General features: G+C 33.4%; 1 protein-coding gene and 1 pseudogene across 2 annotated transcripts; both read right to left on the reverse strand.

Annotated features, from left to right (window-relative positions):
• Positions 1-181: 181 nt before the first annotated feature.
• Positions 182-14,551, reverse strand: LOC149910275 (axonemal central pair apparatus protein HYDIN-like). The gene is made up of 40 exons (XM_090109245.1): positions 14,386-14,551; positions 13,997-14,128; positions 13,680-13,803; positions 13,394-13,562; positions 12,977-13,203; positions 12,687-12,886; positions 12,332-12,574; positions 12,070-12,252; positions 11,713-12,004; positions 11,383-11,631; positions 10,988-11,309; positions 10,765-10,907; positions 10,583-10,683; positions 10,221-10,402; positions 9,943-10,133; positions 9,770-9,876; positions 9,520-9,697; positions 9,326-9,443; positions 9,113-9,178; positions 8,845-9,036; positions 8,572-8,761; positions 8,182-8,350; positions 7,170-7,462; positions 6,884-7,076; positions 6,411-6,632; positions 5,563-5,729; positions 5,241-5,428; positions 4,907-5,156; positions 4,656-4,836; positions 4,351-4,520; positions 4,123-4,255; positions 3,629-3,774; positions 3,352-3,487; positions 3,123-3,275; positions 2,798-2,965; positions 2,500-2,724; positions 2,164-2,385; positions 1,678-1,823; positions 681-861; positions 182-325 (listed from the first exon to the last, which is right to left on the reverse strand). Exons 2-40 carry the CDS (start codon positions 14,104-14,106, stop codon positions 182-184), a joined length of 7,074 nt encoding a protein of 2,357 aa, XP_089965371.1. The 5' UTR covers positions 14,107-14,128; positions 14,386-14,551.
• Positions 14,552-16,057: 1,506 nt separating this feature from the next.
• Positions 16,058-20,174, reverse strand: LOC149910276 (uncharacterized; annotated as a pseudogene). The gene is made up of 10 exons (XR_016457703.1): positions 20,050-20,174; positions 18,743-18,884; positions 18,452-18,669; positions 18,232-18,381; positions 18,093-18,155; positions 17,911-18,008; positions 17,400-17,811; positions 17,112-17,302; positions 16,618-16,850; positions 16,058-16,246 (listed from the first exon to the last, which is right to left on the reverse strand). The product of XR_016457703.1 is annotated as an uncharacterized LOC149910276 (transcript).
• Positions 20,175-20,244: the final 70 nt, after the last annotated feature.

The raw sequence follows: 20,244 nt of genomic DNA on the forward strand, positions 1-20,244 counted from the left end.
ATTCTTTTATACATATTCTGTTCTATTTGGAATAACAACAATTTATCCCAAAAACATTTTAACCTGTTAGAGCTATTTAAATTTACTCCTTTACACTTTATATTAAATATCATTTTTAAATAAGACACTTCTTTAACTACTACAACAAAATATATTTAAGAAAATTACACAAAATTAAAAGTTATGGCAGTCCTTGTAGGAAATAAGTCCACTGGACTTTCGGGTCCGATGGTTCGTAAGTCTCAATAGTGAGGCATCCAGTCGGGTATTCCCGCGACGCCCAGTCCACTATATTGTCATTTATGTAAACTGGGATCTTAATATCCTGAATATAAAAATGTTTATCAATATGTTATTCACGTTTTTTACACCCTAAAACTTTCAAGCAAAGCTTACTTAACTTATTTTAATTACCCATTGACAAATCTTAATACTATTATAAAGGCGAAAGTTTGTAAGTATGGATGTATGGATGTTTGTTACTCTTTCACGTAAAAACTACTGAACCGATTACAATGAAATTTAGCACACATATAGAGGGTAACTTGGATTAACACATAGGATAGTTTTTATCCCGGAAATCCCACGGGAACGGGAACTATACGGGTTTTCCTTTGAAAACGCGGGCGAAGCCGCGGGCGGAAATCTAGTAGTTTTTATAAATGCGCTCAAACAATTACCTTTTTCGGTTTCAGTGGTTCGTATGTTGTTTTCACATAAAACTCGTCTTTATCAACAAATATTTTAAACATTCGTGTATCTTCGAATACATTTTTGAATGTGATTGTTGTGTATGAACCAGCTCTTATTTCATACGGACCCTGGGGCTTTGGTTCAGTAGCGATTCCTTTTATGTTGAATCTGTAAGTAGATGACTGTAGTTTTTGAAGTCGTTTATCATTATGTACTAACTACATTTTTGAAATGGGCCGGAATCGAGAAGTATTTTTATTTTTTGGTTCCGAAAATACTGAGATCACAGAATCCAAATATAAAATTTGTATTCTGTGATTTAGTTGTCTAGTCGCAGTTGAGAATTTATGCGATCAATAAAATATGTCTTTTAGATCTAAACATTTTTTAAATAAATCTTATATATAAAATTCTCGTGTCACAATGTTAGTCTGCATACTCCTCCGAAACGGGTGGACCGATTCTCATGAAATTATCTGTGCATATCGGGTAAGTCTGAGAATCGGCCAACATCTATTTTTCATATGTACCACGGGCGAAGCCAGTGCCGTCTTTAGGATCAACGAGGCTATGGGCCAAGGTACTGGCTGGGGCCTATGTAAGGGATGGAAAATCCTTAAATTTTAACTTTATCATTTTTCAGTTTACAATAACGCAATAGGCTAAATCGTAACCCCGTCTCTTAACACCCCACATAATATGAGAGTTCAATAAATATTATAATTTCTATTTTACCAAGTGTGTGATTTGATATTTTTCTTATTATGTTATAAAATTTGTTGTTGTATATCGAAAATTTTCAGAATTGTGGGGCCCCTGCCTACCTCGGGGCCTCGGGCCAGGGCCCTGCGGGCCCTGCCTTAAAGACGGCACTGGGCGAAGCCGGGGCGGGCCGCTAGTATCATTATACATTAATACATTAAATATCATTTGGTTACGTAACTAAAAGTACAAGTCCATAACGATAAATGATTCGTTACTCACACAAATTCCCCAGCAACGGGCGAATCAAAAGATACCCTACAGTGCTGAACTCCAAGCTCAGTAGGTTCAAACTTTGCTTGAAACTTGCCCTTTTCAAACGGGCCTAAAGAATATTCCGCTTCAGTTATTATTGAGGGATGTGATACCTGTTGTGTTTAATTATTAATTTATATTTCTACAGAATCTTTACATTATCCCACGTCTACTGTTTTTAAAGTTACTACCTAGGTACAGCCTATTCAAGATTACCGACTCGATTCAATCTTCTTAAAAAAAATTGATATGTACAAACTCAAACATTCATTTAACATTCATTTATTCAATTAGACTACTATTTAGTAGCACTAAATAGTAGTCGGTAGTACATAATATTATCCACGTATTATCATTTTAACATCATACTTTATTTATTTCACACTGCCTTTAACAAATCATTATATGTAGTATTACGAAATTATTTAAAGAACCAATTCGGTAGATACTCACCGTTGCGATAAAATCTGTTCTCACATCCGTTTTATTTTGCACTCGTAGACGCAATGGTATCGAAGTGCCCAAAGGCGTAGAAAATTCTAGATTCTTCTCCTTAGCTGGTAGACATGTAAGAACTATGCCGTAAATGTAGGAACCGACCAAGTGGTTACTGACTTCTAAAAATTCCTCCGTTTTTCCGACGACAAGTGGGGAATACGTCATCACAAGAACAGCCTGTATAAAATTAAAGAAACTTCTCGGCAACTTGAAAAAGTATATGCTAAATAGCGATTAATTTAATAATTATGCTATCGTTGTTAAACGAAGAAAGATAAAAATAAAAACAACCTCAGATTTCCTGTTGACCATTATCTTGTTAGCGCATTCTACTTTATCAGATATTATATGAAATTCAGCATCTGAAGACAGTGGGTTCTTGATAACCAGCTCTTTTTGAACGGACTCGCGGGCGCGGGATGTAAACGTTAGGGTGTCCACAATTTTACTTGGAGTCACGGTCACTATTATATTGTAAAATTGGTATTCACGAGTATCTTCGTTGACGAACAAAACCTTAAAAATGGTTACAATAAGCGAAATTTACTATTAGTTACATTATAATAAAACAGATAGGGGACAAATTTACTTTGGCTTGTATTTCACATTCCTCGTAACAAACAAACTTCCATCTACATGTGGCAGCAGCTTCACCCCATACTTTTACGGTGTCAGGGTGGTGTATTTCATAGTATCCTTCGAATTTCTCTGGTATGACCTTCACGATTTCTGTGGATACCAAGTATGACTCCGGGAACTGAAAAATCGGCTTGTTAGTTGTTAGTAATTAGTACCTATAGATATTGCTAAAAGGACTTTAGTTCACGTCAGAAAATCATAACAACCTATTACAATTAAAATCGTTTTACCAAAAATAAGTTAGGTTTAAAAACATAATGGAATATTCAACATACTTCTGTAATATTGTACACAAATAGCTCCTCAGTATGGAAGTCTTTAGCCGCAACACTGATGTTTATAGTGCCGTTGGGGTTGGGATGAGTTGCTGCCCCAACCATCTGGACGAAAAGCGCGCTTTCGCCCAATGGGGAGTATAATATTTGTGCCTGTGATTACAATATTGTATCAGTACAAAATTTATTTATTTTCAATTCTATTACTGCGCTGTTTTATAATAGTAACCTCATGCTTTCCAATTGTTTTGGGTTTGAAGTGGACGGGTATGTCGAATGTGGAATTTGGCTCTACGTTAAACTCTTTTAGCGTTTCAAATGGTCCTCCTGATCCTTCAGACAACACTAACCAGAGATCGTCTGACCTGGAGTGGTAATGACAATTAATGTAGAAATAAATAGATATATTGTTTTTCGATTTCTACAAATAATTTACAATGTCAATAACAAATGATAGAGCTAATTTATCCTTTTTTTGTTAGTTCATTATTTAAACATATACTTACGGGTTTGTGACCACTATATATCCTGTTTGCACTTCCCTCACTGGGCATTCTAAATATAGAGTTTTATTCTGAACATTCCCAATATCTACGCATGTTGCGTACATAGCCAATTCTAGTGGAGGGTAGTTTTCAATATTCAAACTAGCCTGTCGAAATACATTTATATCACTGGTAACTGCCCGATAAAGGTAGCCGGTAGGTCTAATATAAATTATGAAATTAAACTTTAACTTTAACGACGTAGGTATTTAGTAAATAAATTCCGTAAAATGTAAATAACTAAAACAAAATCAAGTAAAATGGGTTCGTACAGGATATCATTAATTTATTTGGGCATTCAGAATAAGAAATCCAATTTAAATTTAATTCATAATTGATTTAACGGACAAAAGTTTTCATAAAAACCATTCTGGACAGACATGTTTATTTTTCCACTTTTTATTTTATTGTTGTATAAAGGTATCTAGTAGAAGTAGAAGGCATGATAATCTTACCCAAACTTTAATAAAGGGATTATGTTCGGCGGGTCTGAACGTTATTGTGAAGGTAACATTTGTGCGCGCTGCAATGTTGCCTTGCATTGGTGATATTTGAAATTCGTCTGATTTCAATGGCTGCCACCAAAATCTAGATTTGTTTATGAATGTGAATTAACTATACTTAGAAAATATCTTAAAATAAATATGGAGTAGATACTTATCTAGAATCTTTAAATTTATTACCTCGCACCAAAGTCGCCTTTATTTAACAACATGACTTTAAGAATCTTGCAACCGCGCTTGCGAACTCGTCCGAATTGCAACGAATTTTGGCTGAAGCACAAACTCATTCCGGTGGCACTGCCGCTGAGACGTACTAGGGGTCGCTCAAATTGAAATACTTTCATGTTCAACTAAAACGATATTTTGTTATTCAAAGTCTCATCGAAAACCGCAATAGGTAACATACATACATAACATGCGCAACGATATTTTAAGTATGAGTGAGTGGGCCTTTTTATAATAGGTAGATGTACAGTCTTGATTACCTGAACATTCAGCTTACTGATCATCCCGATCGGCTTAAATTGAATTTTCAGAGGCACTTTCCTATACGGTTTTATGACGCATTTGTTTGGTATAACCTTTAACGACGTGAGTGCATTTTGTATATCCATAGCAATTTGCTCTTGAATTTTATTATCCTTGTATCGTTGCAGCATTTCATTTCTAATGAGTCGTAAAATGCATTTAAAATCTGTGGGCTTGATTCATACATCTCGTAAGATTTATTACTTACCTAGATGGACCAGCATCAGCTGTTACTTGCGTGTTGGCAGCGCTGGGACTAAGGCAGACACTGGTGCCCTCAGATTTTGTACCATCGTCAATAATAACGTAAGTATCCCGGAAAATAAAACTAGCCTCTATGGGCACTTTACTGTGATTCATTACTTCGATTTGACGGATTATTTTTTCTCCCACTTTCACAGGCCCAAGATCGAAACTCTTTTGACAGCCTTCATATAAATCGAAGAGAAGCGGGACTCCTGAAATATCGCAAATGATACATTTAAAACGGTATTTTTTAATATCGATTACATTTGTGTTAATAAAATCGTATGTATCCAAACCTTCTCCTTTAATTGTAACAATCTCTTCACACAATGAATTCACCCAGAAATGTAATTTAAACTCGTATTGTTTGACTTGTTTAGGTCTAAAGTAAATCGAAATTTTGATTCGCTGACCGGCTTCTACAATTGCTTCGTTCCGATAATAAACAAATAATTCTGGTATGCTTGAAAAGTTAAGGTCCAAGCTAGAAATTTAATATACAAAAAGTATTACTAGTAGGTAATTAACATAAAATAAATTATTAACCAAATTAAAAAAAATATGAAAGAGAAATAAATTCAATTCTTTGAAACATAGAATAATATTTTAATTTTTTACGTTATTTGCTCTTTATCGTCGTTTTCAAAGGCGATATTTTTCTTGTACGTTGTATCCGGAGCGTTAACTATACATTTTCCAAAATCATATTCCATGCAGGAAAAGTGGTACAGCGGCTTTTCTATTTCAGCGTGGAGATAAATGTTGTATTCAGGTCCATCGGAAATCTAAATAACATTATTTTAATGTTTTTCAAATACCTACTTACATACATTATTAGCTCTAGATTAGATAATTAACTTATACGCTATGTGGATATCAGCTTAACTTTAGGAGAGTTAAAAAAAAAGAGTCAGGCTAAGCAAAATGTTCTATGTTTCGATTATTTGCTTTGATCGTTAAGAATACTATTCAAATTCAAAGTCGTTTATTCAATCAAACTTAACCTAACCCACACCCCGGACACTCCATACAAAATGATCGTTTTGACAGTCACACTGTAGAGACTGCAAATGTGTGTGTTAACGCTTTATGGTTGGCACATTTGTGACTAGCGTAAAAAAAATTCGCGTTTTTCTGATGAAATACATCCGTAAACAGCACAATATCTAACCATTTTCTACGAAAAACGATAATCACAAATCCAAAATAATAAAATTACTTTAAGTCAATTTGATTAATGTTGTCAATCTTCGTTGCGTATTGTCCTTGCAGAAAAATATGGCCCATTTTATGTCTGATCGCGCGGGGGTGAGGTAAGTTTAATTTTGGCGGGAGGCGGAGAGTGTCCGTTCTGTAGCGTTTAGCTACTATTATGTATTCTGTGCCTAACCTTAGAGCATCTTTGCTAAGTGACCGAGTAGGTAACCGCCTGTATTAAAGATACTGTTATTATGTTAATGAATTACCGATAAAGTAATTGGAAACGCCTGTACAGGAACTTGTTTCAGCGTAAAGTAGACGGTACATTCCACCGTATTGCCGGGGCTAACGTGACCACTGTTAGGCTCTACGCTAACTTGTAGATACTTCTTCACAGAACTGCAGTTGTAGTGCCATTCGAAATAGAACGTTGCTGAGCCGTCGTTCTTTATTGAAAATGGTATTGTTCTTTGGTATGTTGACGCCGTCTGAGAGAACGTAAAGAAATTTATTATTTCATAATTATTATTGACTTTATGTTGCGCAAGCCAACCGTGCAAAGGCACATCCGCTATTACTGCAGGTCACATAAATCTATCATAACTTCTTGAATATGCAGAAAGTAAATAACGTTGAAAATTAAATTGTATAAGTAATAAGGCATAAAATATCATTTTCTTCAATGTTTAGTAAGTTTCAGTAAGAACAATGCCATTTCAAATGACCAAATAAAGCCCACCTGATCAAGATGAATATTTGTAAGTGCGTCACTGTTCAGAATGTGGTCATTGCCGATCAAATAATAAGTTATTTTAGGTTTGATAGAATGACTTAGGGCGTTCACACACAGTGTTAGTAGCTTGGTCAAGTATTGTATGCTGCAGAAAATTTTAAACGAAAGCGGTCCATCTTGTATTGGCGTGTAAATAATTCTGTGGAAAAGCATAATGTGAATGTAAAGTGGTGACACATATGAAGTCTCACTTTGTACTATGAACAAATGAAGGAATTAATTATATACGAACTTTATTTCGGTTTCAGATTGAGCTTTCAAAACTCCCTTTTCTGGCTCTACGATGACCGGTGTCTTGCCGGATTCATTACATAGAGAATTTCCTTTAAATTCAAAGTTCAATGCTTCGCTTTCGTTGTTCTTCAATAAAACGATATTTTCTGTAGTGAATCCTACTAATGAATTCCGTATTAAGAGTATCGTTGGTACGAAAGAAATATCCGGCTCTCGTACAATTCCCACCACGAGGAGATTCATTATTATCGAGTATACAGGAATTATAAACTTCCATTGAGATTCATAAACCTAAATAAAATATATAGGATTAGTTAATTTATCTATCATATAATTACTTAACTATCCAAAAAAGGCAGGTGGGTCTCTTTAGAGTCAGCGTCAGCGACCACCATCGCCCGTGATCTAGAGCAAATCTAAATTTATATCTAGTCTAAAAGTAAAACTCAAACTCAAACTCAAACATTTATTTATTCAATTAGACTTCTTCTAGAAGCACTTTTGAAACGTCATTAAGTACATATTTTTAACATTTACCACCGATTCGGAAAGCAGTATCTACGGAGAAGAATCGGCAAGAAACTCCATAGTTGCTCTTTTTAATCATGTCAGATTTACAATTTTACAAATTACCTAAGTAATATCATAATATATTATCATAATATGCCAAAGAACTGTCCTGTGGTTTTCACGCGACAACCCTCCATGGGTTTTTATCTTCCATATATTCCTTAATACTGTAATAGGCTCTCTTGACAAGTACATATTTTATATAAGATTTAAATTTAGAACTACTAAACTCTTTAATATTATGAGGAATTCTGTTGTAAAAGCGTATACCTTGGCCCATAAATGAATTTTTAACTTTAGCTAGCCGGAAAAATGGCATTTCAATTTTATTTCTGTTTCTTGTGTCATAACAATGTCTATCTCCTACTTTTGTGTGTAAGTAAGCGTTATTATGTACATATAAAATATTATTAAATATTATTAAATAAAACATAATATACCCCTGGTGCAGTTGGTGAAAATGTAAATTCAACTTCTGTTGATGTTCCGCCTTCCACGTAACCTTTTAGCATGTTACAATGTACTGGTATTAGTTCCGGTTTTTCCGACATCACCATTTCAAATATAAATTCATACGCTTCGCTTGTGGGATTGATAACATTAAAGATCCTTTAAAATAGAATTGATATAAGTATGTGTTAAAACAATAAGAATGTAGATCGAGAGCTACAAACATCTTCGGTCTTAGTAAGATCGTAGGTAATATATGTCCAATTTTCTATTCCCCAGTATGTTAATAAATTTATTTATCTAAAAGAGTACTTATCGCAGAATAACGAAGCATATACCTAGTAACTTTTCAAAATCATATTTTACTACTAAACACATACTTTTTATAACACCCGGAACCGAGTACATTAAACTCTAATACTGTGATATGTTTTGGTAATGCTACACCGGAAACTTTTCTTCTTCCTGATGTTAAATAATCGCTTTCTTCAATATCTAAATGTACGTAAGGAATTAAAGATTTTGCTGTTATTTTACATGATATATTCATGTCATATGGATCCAAGTTATCTGTAAATGTAGTTTCTCTTAAATTCACTATCTATGTGATTTTCATACATAGTCTAAAAAAATGTGGAATTTCAGAAAGTTACCTATTACACTTTTTAGTCTAACTTTGTACATAAATGCATCAAGAGGCGCAAACGTAACTTTAAAAGTACAACTTTCATTTGGTTTTAAACATTCTTTGGTTGGCTCTATCATAAACGGTAGGTCTACTTCAAACCATGTATCAACACTTTCTCTGCTACTTTTCTCACTAAACAGCGTCACTTTACTTGGACCTAAAAAGAAAGCAAACTCAGCCCTATTTATATTATGTCTTATTAATCCAAATAAAATGGAATGTGTTATATTCACCATCGTTTTTATTCTCAATAGATTCACGATTGATAGAATCGCCGCAAACATTGTTCGCATTTTCTTCTTCAACACTTTCCATCGCTTTCTGTGATAATTAAATGTGTTTATCGTGTATAATTGAATATTTCTCATGAATGTAAAAAGTGGAATGTTAGCAAATTTATAATATTCTAGCTATTATTTAAAATAACTTATAATTGCTATAGAAACCAACCTTTATTAGAGGCTTATCTATTCTTGTTGGAAATTCATCATCTATAACAAAGTTAAAACCAACTTTCATTGGAACCTTTCCAACATTTTTCACTTTAAAATTGAAGTGTCTTGTCTGTAGAATGTAAATCGCATTAGGTATCTATTAAAAGTTTATTTTCTATTTCATATTAAATTGATAGATAACTAACTTGATAGATAAAGGTATCCTCTAAATTGATTTCTTCTCGTAAATCACACGTATATTTTGTGTATTCAGTTAAAGCAGAATAAACAACGATCATATTTAAAACATCGAGTACATTTTCAGGTGCTACGTGGGACTGTTCTGTGATGATTTCTTCATATCTCTCATTAACACAAATGTCTCTATAATTTGACCATTTGTATTAATTTCAATAAGATCAAACTATATTTATATAATTGGAAATAATAACATACTCATTATGGTCAAATATAGTAACAGTCTGTCGATTGTCCCAAGCTATACCTCGAATGTCGGCATTCATAGCGTCATCAACCGCCAATAAAGAAAGGTTTAGAAACTCCTGTAGGAGTAAATTTTATAAAATTATTACATTTAAGAAACCCATAACAATAACATGAGATTTTACCTTTTTGATTGAAACAGGTTTCTGGGAAAAGAACATTATTTCCAAATCTTTTTCTTCACCAGGTAAAATATAACCAATTGATGGTCTAACAACTATAGGTTCTGCTTCTTCCCAACTAAATCGGTACATTTTCTCAGAATTGTTGACCATTATGACGGATCTTTTTTGAATTGTACAAAGTTCGCACCCACCTGCAATATACTATCGTCCTTGAAATGTTCTTGTTATTTACAGATTCATGCCAATATTGAAATATGGGTTTTTAATGTTGTACTTACCAAATTCCAGAACATATTTTTGTACATAATGCTCCATACTACTTGTAGTGTCACTGTGTTTCACCGACGCTTGCGACATTCTTTTACTTTTCTTTGTATCTACTTTGGATTTTCTTTTTTCAAACGGTGCTGCACTTTTACTCTTCTTTCTACTATCTAACGTAGAAACTGTAGACACAGTGCTGTACAGGCAAAAATGTTAAACGACATAAAAAAAAATCAATATTTTACTGTGAAATTCTATATTATCTTTTAATTGCTATCATAGTTCTTTGTTTTGTATACTTTACTCGATAGTTAGTTTTATTTTATCAGACCATAGGCAGTGAGCTATTATTGCAGCAAAAAATGTATTAAATTACCCTTCTGCTGATTTATATGCATCCAAATCAAGATCCATTGAAAGCATCTCTAGACCCAGTAATATAACATCTTCCATAAATGCTTCAGCTTCACACAATACCTTCAAAAAAATTATATATGTAATCATTTGTATCAGATTTAAAACGAAATAACAGGTAATGTTTATGTATAAAATACTAACAACGAAAAATTCATAGGGATTTTCAAATATCGTTAGTTTAACATCGCATGAAATTCTGCCTCTTCGTATTGGATTATAATGTACATTTAATGTAGCTAATTCTTTCGGACGTAATATGAGTCGCATACAATCATTAATATCATCTTAAATAAAAAAAGAATCATTACATTGACATACTTTTTGAAATATTATAATAGTATCATTTATTGAAAATGCACCGTACCATTGTTACCTTGCAAAATCATACGTTCACTACCATGACTGGTTGTTATCCAAAATATAGGTCGTTCTTCTTTGAGTGGACACAATACTTCTGCAATCACTTCAGTTTTGACCGAACTTATATTTCTAAAGCGTATTTGTTTGTTACTGATAGATCCTAAACATGTTACTGGGAATTGCAACAATGCGATTCTATGGTGCCGTAATTGGGGGGCCACCAGGCGAATCCTTGGGATGACTCCTTCACCAATTAAACAGACTCTAAACGATTGTTCCTGATTATCAAGCAGTTTTAATTTAATTTCCAGAACAGCTCTATACTCCTAAAAATGGTTTTAAGTGTTAGTCCCTAGTGATAAAAAGAAAATCACAGGCACTTTGAAGTATTGAACTTACTACAAGAGTCTTTGGGCTGAATATTATTCCTAGATTTTTATGTAATAATGGCTCGATGTGAGTTTCATATTTATCCAACGAGAAGATATCAGGGTTTGAGTTTGACTGGTAATGCAGTTTCATACTAAGAACAGAAGCTACTAAGCCACTATTGTACAAGTCTATTGTTGCTGTATAACTTGTGTTGACATTCACGCAATAAAAATATAATGTCACCGAATCTTCTACGAAAACACAATGCGGCGATGACTGAAACAAGCAAAAATATAATGTTTCTTTTTTTTTAATTCTATCACCAATGCTTGTCTTGTTGAAAGTTTGCGTGCTGACCTCTGGAACTTTATATTCGGAAAGGTTTTTCACGATTAAATGTTCTCGGAATGTTGTTTCTATATTCCAGAAATCTAACGTGGGCATCGCACCAGTGCCAACCAATTTAAGCGGTACCCCGCACGCTTCGGCTGGACAGGTGTCACTTATAATAAACTTGATTGTTTCTTCAAATGTTTTAGCCGCTGTCGCCATAAATTGTATTTGAAGTGTCCGACTTGTTCCCGGAGCGAGTAAATTATCGTCATTCATTATGAAGAAATTTCCACATTTAAGCGGTGGATTTTTAATTCTAAAAAAATAAAGAGAATGTAACGGTTGTGATGAATTTAAGAGTCACTTAGTAATTTGACATACTTATTGTCTTTTAATTTCGCCGCAGGAAGAGGTGCATCAGGATCAGGTTGATATTCAGGCGGTAGTATAATTTCGTACGTTATTGGACATTTACTGGTATTGTTTAAAATGACGTCCCGCATTACACCACTACCGACTGGTATGATATGAAAATTCAGTTCTCCCAATGGAAAGAGGGTAAACCTAGAGATAATTAATTGGTAAGTGAATCTAATAATATCATCGTTATTTAATGGAAATAATAAAGACACAGATTACTAACGTATTGTAGAACGAGGCAATAGTAACACAAACTGGAAATTTGGCGACAACTACTTGATTTTTACTGCCATCTAACAATGAACATGTATATGCTGGGACGTTTATTAAATTCATGGAGGTAGTAGGTGTACATTCAAATTCTATCGTTGCTAGTTTTAAGGTTGGTGGTATAACCCCATAGTCTGGCACTGCCTCAAACGACTTCAATAATGAAGGTTCAGGGAAGTTTTTGACCTTTTTTAATCTAAAATATCGAAAAAAATAAATAACAATTATTAGTTCAATCTTAAATATCATGTAATATTAATGAATTTCTTCACAGCGTAGTGTCATCTACTATTCCTGTAATAACTTACTTGTAAAAAATATTATATTTGCCTCTATTCAAGAGGTACATTTCTTGGTAAACGGTGGAATTCACTTTAACATTGCCATAATTTAAGAAATTTTCACTCGGGTTCTCGTAAGCGCACTCAACCATAACATCATAACATTCTGCTGATAAATAAAGAACATCTACAATCATTGGGTTTCCCCTCCCTTCAGCATCGTATATCTGTGGAATTATCACGTTAAGTTATCGTATATCGGTACTATTGGAACTGGAAATAAGATGAACAACTTAATCACTTTTTCAAATACGTACATCAATTGTGAGGGGTTTATGAGCTGTCACGCCAACTCTGCAGGCAATATAGGTGACAGGCACAACTTGATTATCTTGGCGCTGAACTATACCAGATGTCTGCGCTATTATAAAATCTTCAATAAAATCCTGAGGATTACGAATTTGCCACATGATTGGTAATATTGAGTCATTTTTAACAATGAAACGATCATCTTCTCTTCTGTATAGTAAATGTCGGCCATATTCTGAAAAAAAAATCTTACCGTGAACTTATATTCAAGCTTTTTCAAATGAATGGTACTTAGTAAATATGCCAAAGAAACTAAAACAAATAAGAATAATATTGTCAGAATTTATTTACGTTTCCAAGCAAGGTAAACATCATGATTCATGAGCTGATAGAAATACTTAAGTGAATTAATATATACTTCTAACCAATAGTCTTTGTCAGCGGTAGAATTTCTACAACAGGCACAACTCCAGTGCAAGCTATTTTTATTGAAACTATCTCTGGATTATCCTTTACGCAAAATAGAAGCACGCTTGTGTGAACGCCGAGATCTGCGGGCGCCGCGAAGACAGTAACTTTTCCTCGACAACCAGGCTAACAAAAACATTATATCATTAAAATTTAAAAAAAGCTATACTTATTTAATTACGGTAAGTCATCTTAAAAAGCTTTATGATAGTTATAAGTTATAATTAATTATTATCTACTCACCTCTAATCGTATAAATGTTTTGTCAATTTGAAAAACTGATGTATCTTCCAAAAATTCTATGACTACGTCTGCTGTTATTAATGAAGAATTTCTTAGGTCGACTGAATAGTGCTCTTCATATATCCTAAGAAAAATTGTTGCTACATAAATATAAATTATATTTAAGTCGAAATTATGTACCTCTGAGAATGAATAGCTATGTACTTTTTACCTACAATTTTGTTGTTGCTGATCATTACTTTGAGTTATTGTCATAACTCATAAGGGTGTTGGTTTATTTGCTTAATAGTTTTAAGATTTAAATGTTTATAAATTACCGGTTACTTCCAATGAAAATAGGTCCAAATTCAAATAACTTCTGTTCATCTATATAAGTTACTTTATAAACTTTGTCTTCTACGATTCTTCTAACAAAATTTTCAAACATTTTCTTGGGTCGGCTGTCTAATCTGCAGTGGGGGTAAATAAGAAAGGGTGTACTTTACCTTTCCATTAACCTAATTCTAAGCGGGGTTGAAAATTTAAACAAATTAAAGTAATAAATAAAACCTTATTATGGTTGTATCAAAGACTTCTATATTATATAAACTCAGTTTAAATAGAAGTCTTTGGGTTGTATTATGTATAAGATCCTTAACAATAAAGTCATTTTTGTTAAGGATCTTATACCAGTTGAATTTGGAAATTTCAAAAATGATTTTGTTACCTTGGCAAATCACAAATACCGGAAATATTTATCTCAACTCTAGATTCTGGCCAGCCGCTGACTTCAACAAATCGTTTCACACTATAGTTTCCCTCGACTTGTGGACTAAATGAATATTTGCATCTAACTAGATCTCCAGGATGCAGTACTATTCTATCGCCATGATCTATATCATAAATAAAATCTTTAATCCAATGGAGGGGTTCATGAACTTATATAATACATAACTATAAGTTTTTTGAACTCAGGCAAAAATCGCCTCAGCCTATTAAACTCACAACTGCAAAATAAAGATGACAGCCTAGACATTTTGTGTAATTATTTTTATAGGATAGGAACAAAATTAAAACTGCAAGGACATAAAACAATAATAAAATCTAAATTTTACACAAATAATTATATTACATTATGTATATTACACACCTTTCGTGGACTTCACACTACGTAATGGCAAGGGATAGAAGTACTCGGGATTTTCTTCTGATATTATTTTCTCAACTGACAGGGATGGAATTTCACTTGTTGAAGTTTGTGAAGACGTTACCTAAAAAACAATGAATTTTAATGGTTCGATTTCATATCTAAATTAAAATATTAAACATCTTACCTTTTTACCACACGTGCAATGCCATTTTGAGAGTATATGGAGTACATTTTCTTGTGTTGTATCATCCAGTAAGTTTAAATCAGTAAGCGGATTGCATTCGCATTTTTTAATCTTAAAATTAAAATCATTAGCAGGGTTTAATATTTCGAAAATAATAAATTAATAAATGTAAAAAGGAAATACCGGCGCTTCCTCCAAATAACGCCATTGCAGAGGTTCTTCATTCAGTATCAATGGGAATGTTTTTGGCAATAAAACTGTAAATTCTTTGATATTCACAGGACATTTGAGTATATCAGATACCTCCTCTTCTTGAAGAGCTTCTCGGACAAGGTCTGATCGTATAAACATATTTACAATTGCTTTCTTGTAACGCAAGCATGGACACATTACTAGAGTTAATGGGAATCCTCTGTCAGTGATATCGACTTCGGATGCCTATAAAATAAATTTTACAATAATTTAAAACTAAAAAAAAACTGCGTCTGCGTTTTTTTAAATATACCTACTAAAATTTAAATACCTGTAATTGCATCTCCGACTTTTTCTTGACTTTTTTATGAGTTGAACCCACAACCTGTCCATTAAACCCAACAATAGGGAAGCCTACGTCGCATTCTTCTAATATCCAATTATTTGCCAAGTTAATTAAGGTCTCATACGTGTTTTTTAAATAGTCATTATATTTTGTACTCATTAATACGTATTCACTTGTAGGTTTGCCTAAAACGATTAAAATTATTATTATTGAAAATAGAAATGACCTACTTATATTAGATTTTTATTCAATGTAGTCATTGCAAACTTGACTTACCTTTCGTATCGTCTTTTTTAATTTTTTTCTTCGATTCGTTATCAACCACCAATAATGACTTACTTCGATCTGTTAAAAGATTTAATTTATAATTTATAGCAGGTACTACTGCTTTAAAAACAATAGATAATGTCTTTTTAAATAAATTTTACCTTTCGCACTTTTCTCTTGCTTGGGACTATCATTGGGGTATCTAAAAAAATAGGTCATATTTATTTAAGTATTTTTTTTAAATAAACCGTGAACTGGAATTTATATGCAAGTGTTAGTTAAGTTACCCTCTTTTTTCGTAATATTTCATTCTCCTTTCTTCTAAGCCGTAGGTAATATAAATAGACTTAAGTTCAGGATTTGCATTTTCGTACTCGTCATCTCCCATATCTTCGAAAGAATCTACTATCTCTGCTATTTCTGTTTCGTCATATACTTTTGATATATTTCTTAAAATAAATGTGCAGTATTATTTTACCTTAATCGCTTTATAAATATTTTTTTCGTAAACTATGAAATTTATTTTTGGACCCTATCGTTAGGTATCTAAGACATTTTGTGCATTAACAAGCGCATATAGTGAAGCTTATTAAAGGATAATTGCGTATCACTACATAGTATAAAACAAAGTCGCTTTCTCTGTCCCTATGTCCCTATGTATGCTTAAATCTTTAAAACTACGCAACGGATTTTGATGCGGTTTTTTTAATAGATAGAGTGATTCAAGAGGAAGGTTTTAGTATATAATTTATTAGGTTTTAGACAAAGCGGGCGAAGCCGCGGGCGGCAAGCTAGTTATAATATATTTCAAATAACTTACTCATCGATATTATCATGGTCTCTTTGAGTTTCTTCATAATTTTGAGCCCACTTTGAAAAATCTGATTGACACAATACTAAATGTATGTTCCATATGTTGCTTTTACATTTGATGAGGGTAGATATAACTAGTGACGGGCTTTTAAAAACGATACTTGTTAAGGTGTCCACAATAAATCCACGACTGAATTTAGGTTGATTGAAGAAATCGTTGAGAAGTTCTTGTGTCAAATCCTATTAAGAAAATAATAAAGAAATAGTTCACTAATATATTATTATTAAACCTATAAAAAAAGACGGGTTGCACTCTGGGAGTGCCGGCAGAAGTGAAAACGTGATTATTAACGTTGAGCATGTTTGATATTTTGGAATGGTATCCGTCTTACGCTTTTTCGATCAGGTCACGTGTCCTGACGCGAGTTTGAGGTTTTATACCCATTACAGAAAAAGTGCTCAACGCCGCTAAAGAAGTTTTCACTTCAAAAATAAACATACCATATGGAACATAGTAGTAGAGCCCATAGCTCCAAGCGCTGTATGGGATGCTATAGACGAAGTGGGCGACTTTTTTTTCTTTTTATCACTTGCTTTGGAACGAGGGGTGTTTACATTTTTGCTGTTTGATAAAAACTCTATTTTCTTCCATATAATGTCAAATTCATCATCGGTTTCTTCAAATATATTATCTACAAAACAAGAGAGATACTACACGTTGTTTCAATATACACCAACAAACATGAACCACGGTGTTATTTAATTTGATTAGGTATTAAGAATTAATACCTTCACATTCCATTCCCGTTTCATCGGAATCTTTATTGCATTTTCGTGTCAGTTCGTACATTTCATTTATAGCAGTTATTAACACCATTTTTGCATTGCATTGACTTACACACAACGCTTCTACCACACAAACGTCTGCATTAATAGTAGGTAGTCCAAGTGCTTTTCCGGTAGAATATGCTATTTCTTGGCAATGAATTTCTAAAATATACATTTTTTAAATGATGATTCGAATTGTGAAACAACATGGCATTAAATAATATACACAAACCTTCACATGGTGAACCATGAAAAAATATAAGCATCCCTTTTGAGTGCCTGTCAGTATCAATAACTGAGGATGCACTTTCACACACGTCAAGACACTCCTTAAGAGGATCGACGCCGTTGTCTTTCATTGATTTCATAACATCTTAAATAAACAATATTAAAATTGTGTAAATGTTACGTTTTTTAAGAAACAATACGAGTATAATAGATTCAAGGTTATAAGGCTATTCCAACACCATACCATTAACAATTTCTGCTTCAGTTCTAGCTTTTCTCGGACCAGCTGCATCCTTCGCAGTTGAAGCTTTTGGAGCTGTTTTTGGACTCTTTTGCGCTTTTCTATTAAAGTGTATAGAAAATTATAATATATCTACGCATTAATGTTAACAAGAAGAAAATTGGTATTATAGTATTATTTTTTACTTAGTAGAAGCGGATTGCCTTGCAGTTGACGCCTTGGACATCTGACCTTCTTCTTCGATACATCTATGAGAAAAATGTTTAACAGTGTGATAAAGGGTTAGGTAATAAAATAAGTTTAATCAGTAAAGATATAAAATACCTCCTAACTTGTTCCTTAAACTTAAAGTAAAAGCTCAATATTTCTTGAGGCATACCCGCTCCCGGTTTTATAGCCGAAACTAACATTTCATTCGGTTTATTGTAATATTTATACAGCAATTGATAAATTTCATCTTCCTGATTCCATTTGCTGAAATATTCAGTACGTTATTATAGATTTCGAAATTGGTACATCATAATCAGCGCAGAAAAAAACTCACATGTCACTATGAGCAATAATTAATTCAATTGGAAATGGACAAGGATTTGTTAAACCAAAATATATATCAGTAGTTTCAGCCCAAGGTAATGTTGGTGGGAAATTGACGTTCGGTCCTATGATATGAATTTGAGGTAAGATTCCTTGTCCCACAACTGGAATAGTCATTCTATTTGGATTCATATGGAATTTGAATATAAGAATTCCTTCATATGGTAACTGCAAACAAAATTAATTAATAATTTACATACACCGTATAAAAATCTAAATAATTTTAGGAAAATATCAATACCTCCATAGTGGGCTTAAAAGCTATACTCAACCATCCACCTTCGCCTGGCTCATATTTACCAGAGGTATCTAAGACCGTCATAGGATTGGGTCCCGGACTTTTAGCTTTTAAATTAACGTACCAAATGCATGTAGGTTTACCACTGTAATACATAGTATTTTCTGATGTTTGATTTTACGCGAGTATTATACATTTAGAAATTAAAGACTTTTTAACGGATTTTAAACGCGATTTATTCATTCTATTATTTTCCCGACGTTTCGAACACTTTACAGCGAGCGTGGTCACGGGGAGACTGAGATGTTATACGTCTTGACGGTCATTCAAAAATTGCTGTTTGTAAACTACCTCCACCTATTCCTCCGTAGTTGGTATGTGGAGTATTTTTCCGGATGTTGGCAGTATTGGCTGATCGTGTCTTCTAGTCTTTTGGTATGTTTGACATGGGGTTTTAAATTCTTAATAACAGGATCCCAGGTGTTAGAAAGTTTCAAACCATCTTCTCTATTGAAATTTGGGTGTTTTTTAATTTCAATAGCCTCGCGCACCAGTCTTGGAAAAAATTTATTTTCTCTGGCAAGGATTTGTGGTTGGTCGAATCTTATGAAGTGGTTGTTGTCCAGTGTGTGTTCACATACCGCAGACTTCCTGTGACGCCGATGCTTGATATCCGCAGGAGCACATTGCGGATATCAAGCATCGGCGTCACAGGAAGTCTGCGGTATGTGAACACACACTGGACAACAACCACTTCATAAGATTCGACCAACCACAAATCCTTGCCAGAGAAAATAAATTTTTTCCAAGACTGGTGCGCGAGGCTATTGAAATTAAAAAACACCCAAATTTCAATAGAGAAGATGATTTGAAACTTTCTAACACCTGGGATCCTGTTATTAAGAATTTAAAACCCCATGTCAAACATACCAAAAGACTAGAAGACACGATCAGCCAATACTGCCAACATCCGGAAAAATACTCCACATACCAACTACGGAGGAATAGGTGGAGGTAGTTTACAAACAGCAATTTTTGAATGACCGTCAAGACGTATAACATCTCAGTCTCCCCGTGACCACGCTCGCTGTAAAGTGTTCGAAACGTCGGGAAAATAATAGAATGAATAAATCGCGTTTAAAATCCGTTAAAAAGTCTTTAATTTCTAACTGTAATACATATTACATAATCTTATTATAATTCATAATATAGTTTCATTAAGATCTTACTTATATTTAGGTAAAGTATTTTATTATCTGTGCTTATAGTAGGTACCCGTTTAATAAATATACTAATAATACACGACATACACATTTTTGAGTGGTATGGAACAAACAACTTTGTCGCCACATCTTATTGTACCAAAGTCTATTATTTTTACGTTCGAAGACAAATATGGTACCGCACACAATGCTTTGATTTGAATTGGGATGGTAACACCATACGGCACCTACAAATAAAATAGGAGGTTAAGAAAATACCTAAGCAGTTTACTATATTAAATA

The sequence above is a fragment of the Colias eurytheme genome, chromosome 2, assembly GCF_061535395.1.
Source record: "Colias eurytheme isolate Ceu_HAF_F1 chromosome 2, ilColEury1 Martin Lab GWU primary, whole genome shotgun sequence".
NCBI classification, from domain to species: domain Eukaryota; kingdom Metazoa; phylum Arthropoda; class Insecta; order Lepidoptera; family Pieridae; genus Colias; species Colias eurytheme.

Coding starts and splice junctions, on each gene's coding strand:
- LOC149910275 (XM_090109245.1), bottom strand. CDS start 14,106: ATGTTTGAAAATTTTGTTAGAAGAATCGTAGAAGACAAAGTTTATAAA. Junction 8,351..8,571: donor GGTTCCGGGTGTTATAAAAA/GTATGTGTTTAG, acceptor TCTATTTTAAAG/GATCTTTAATGTTATCAATC. Junction 4,521..4,655: donor TCAGTAAGCTGAATGTTCAG/GTAATCAAGACT, acceptor ATATCGTTTTAG/TTGAACATGAAAGTATTTCA.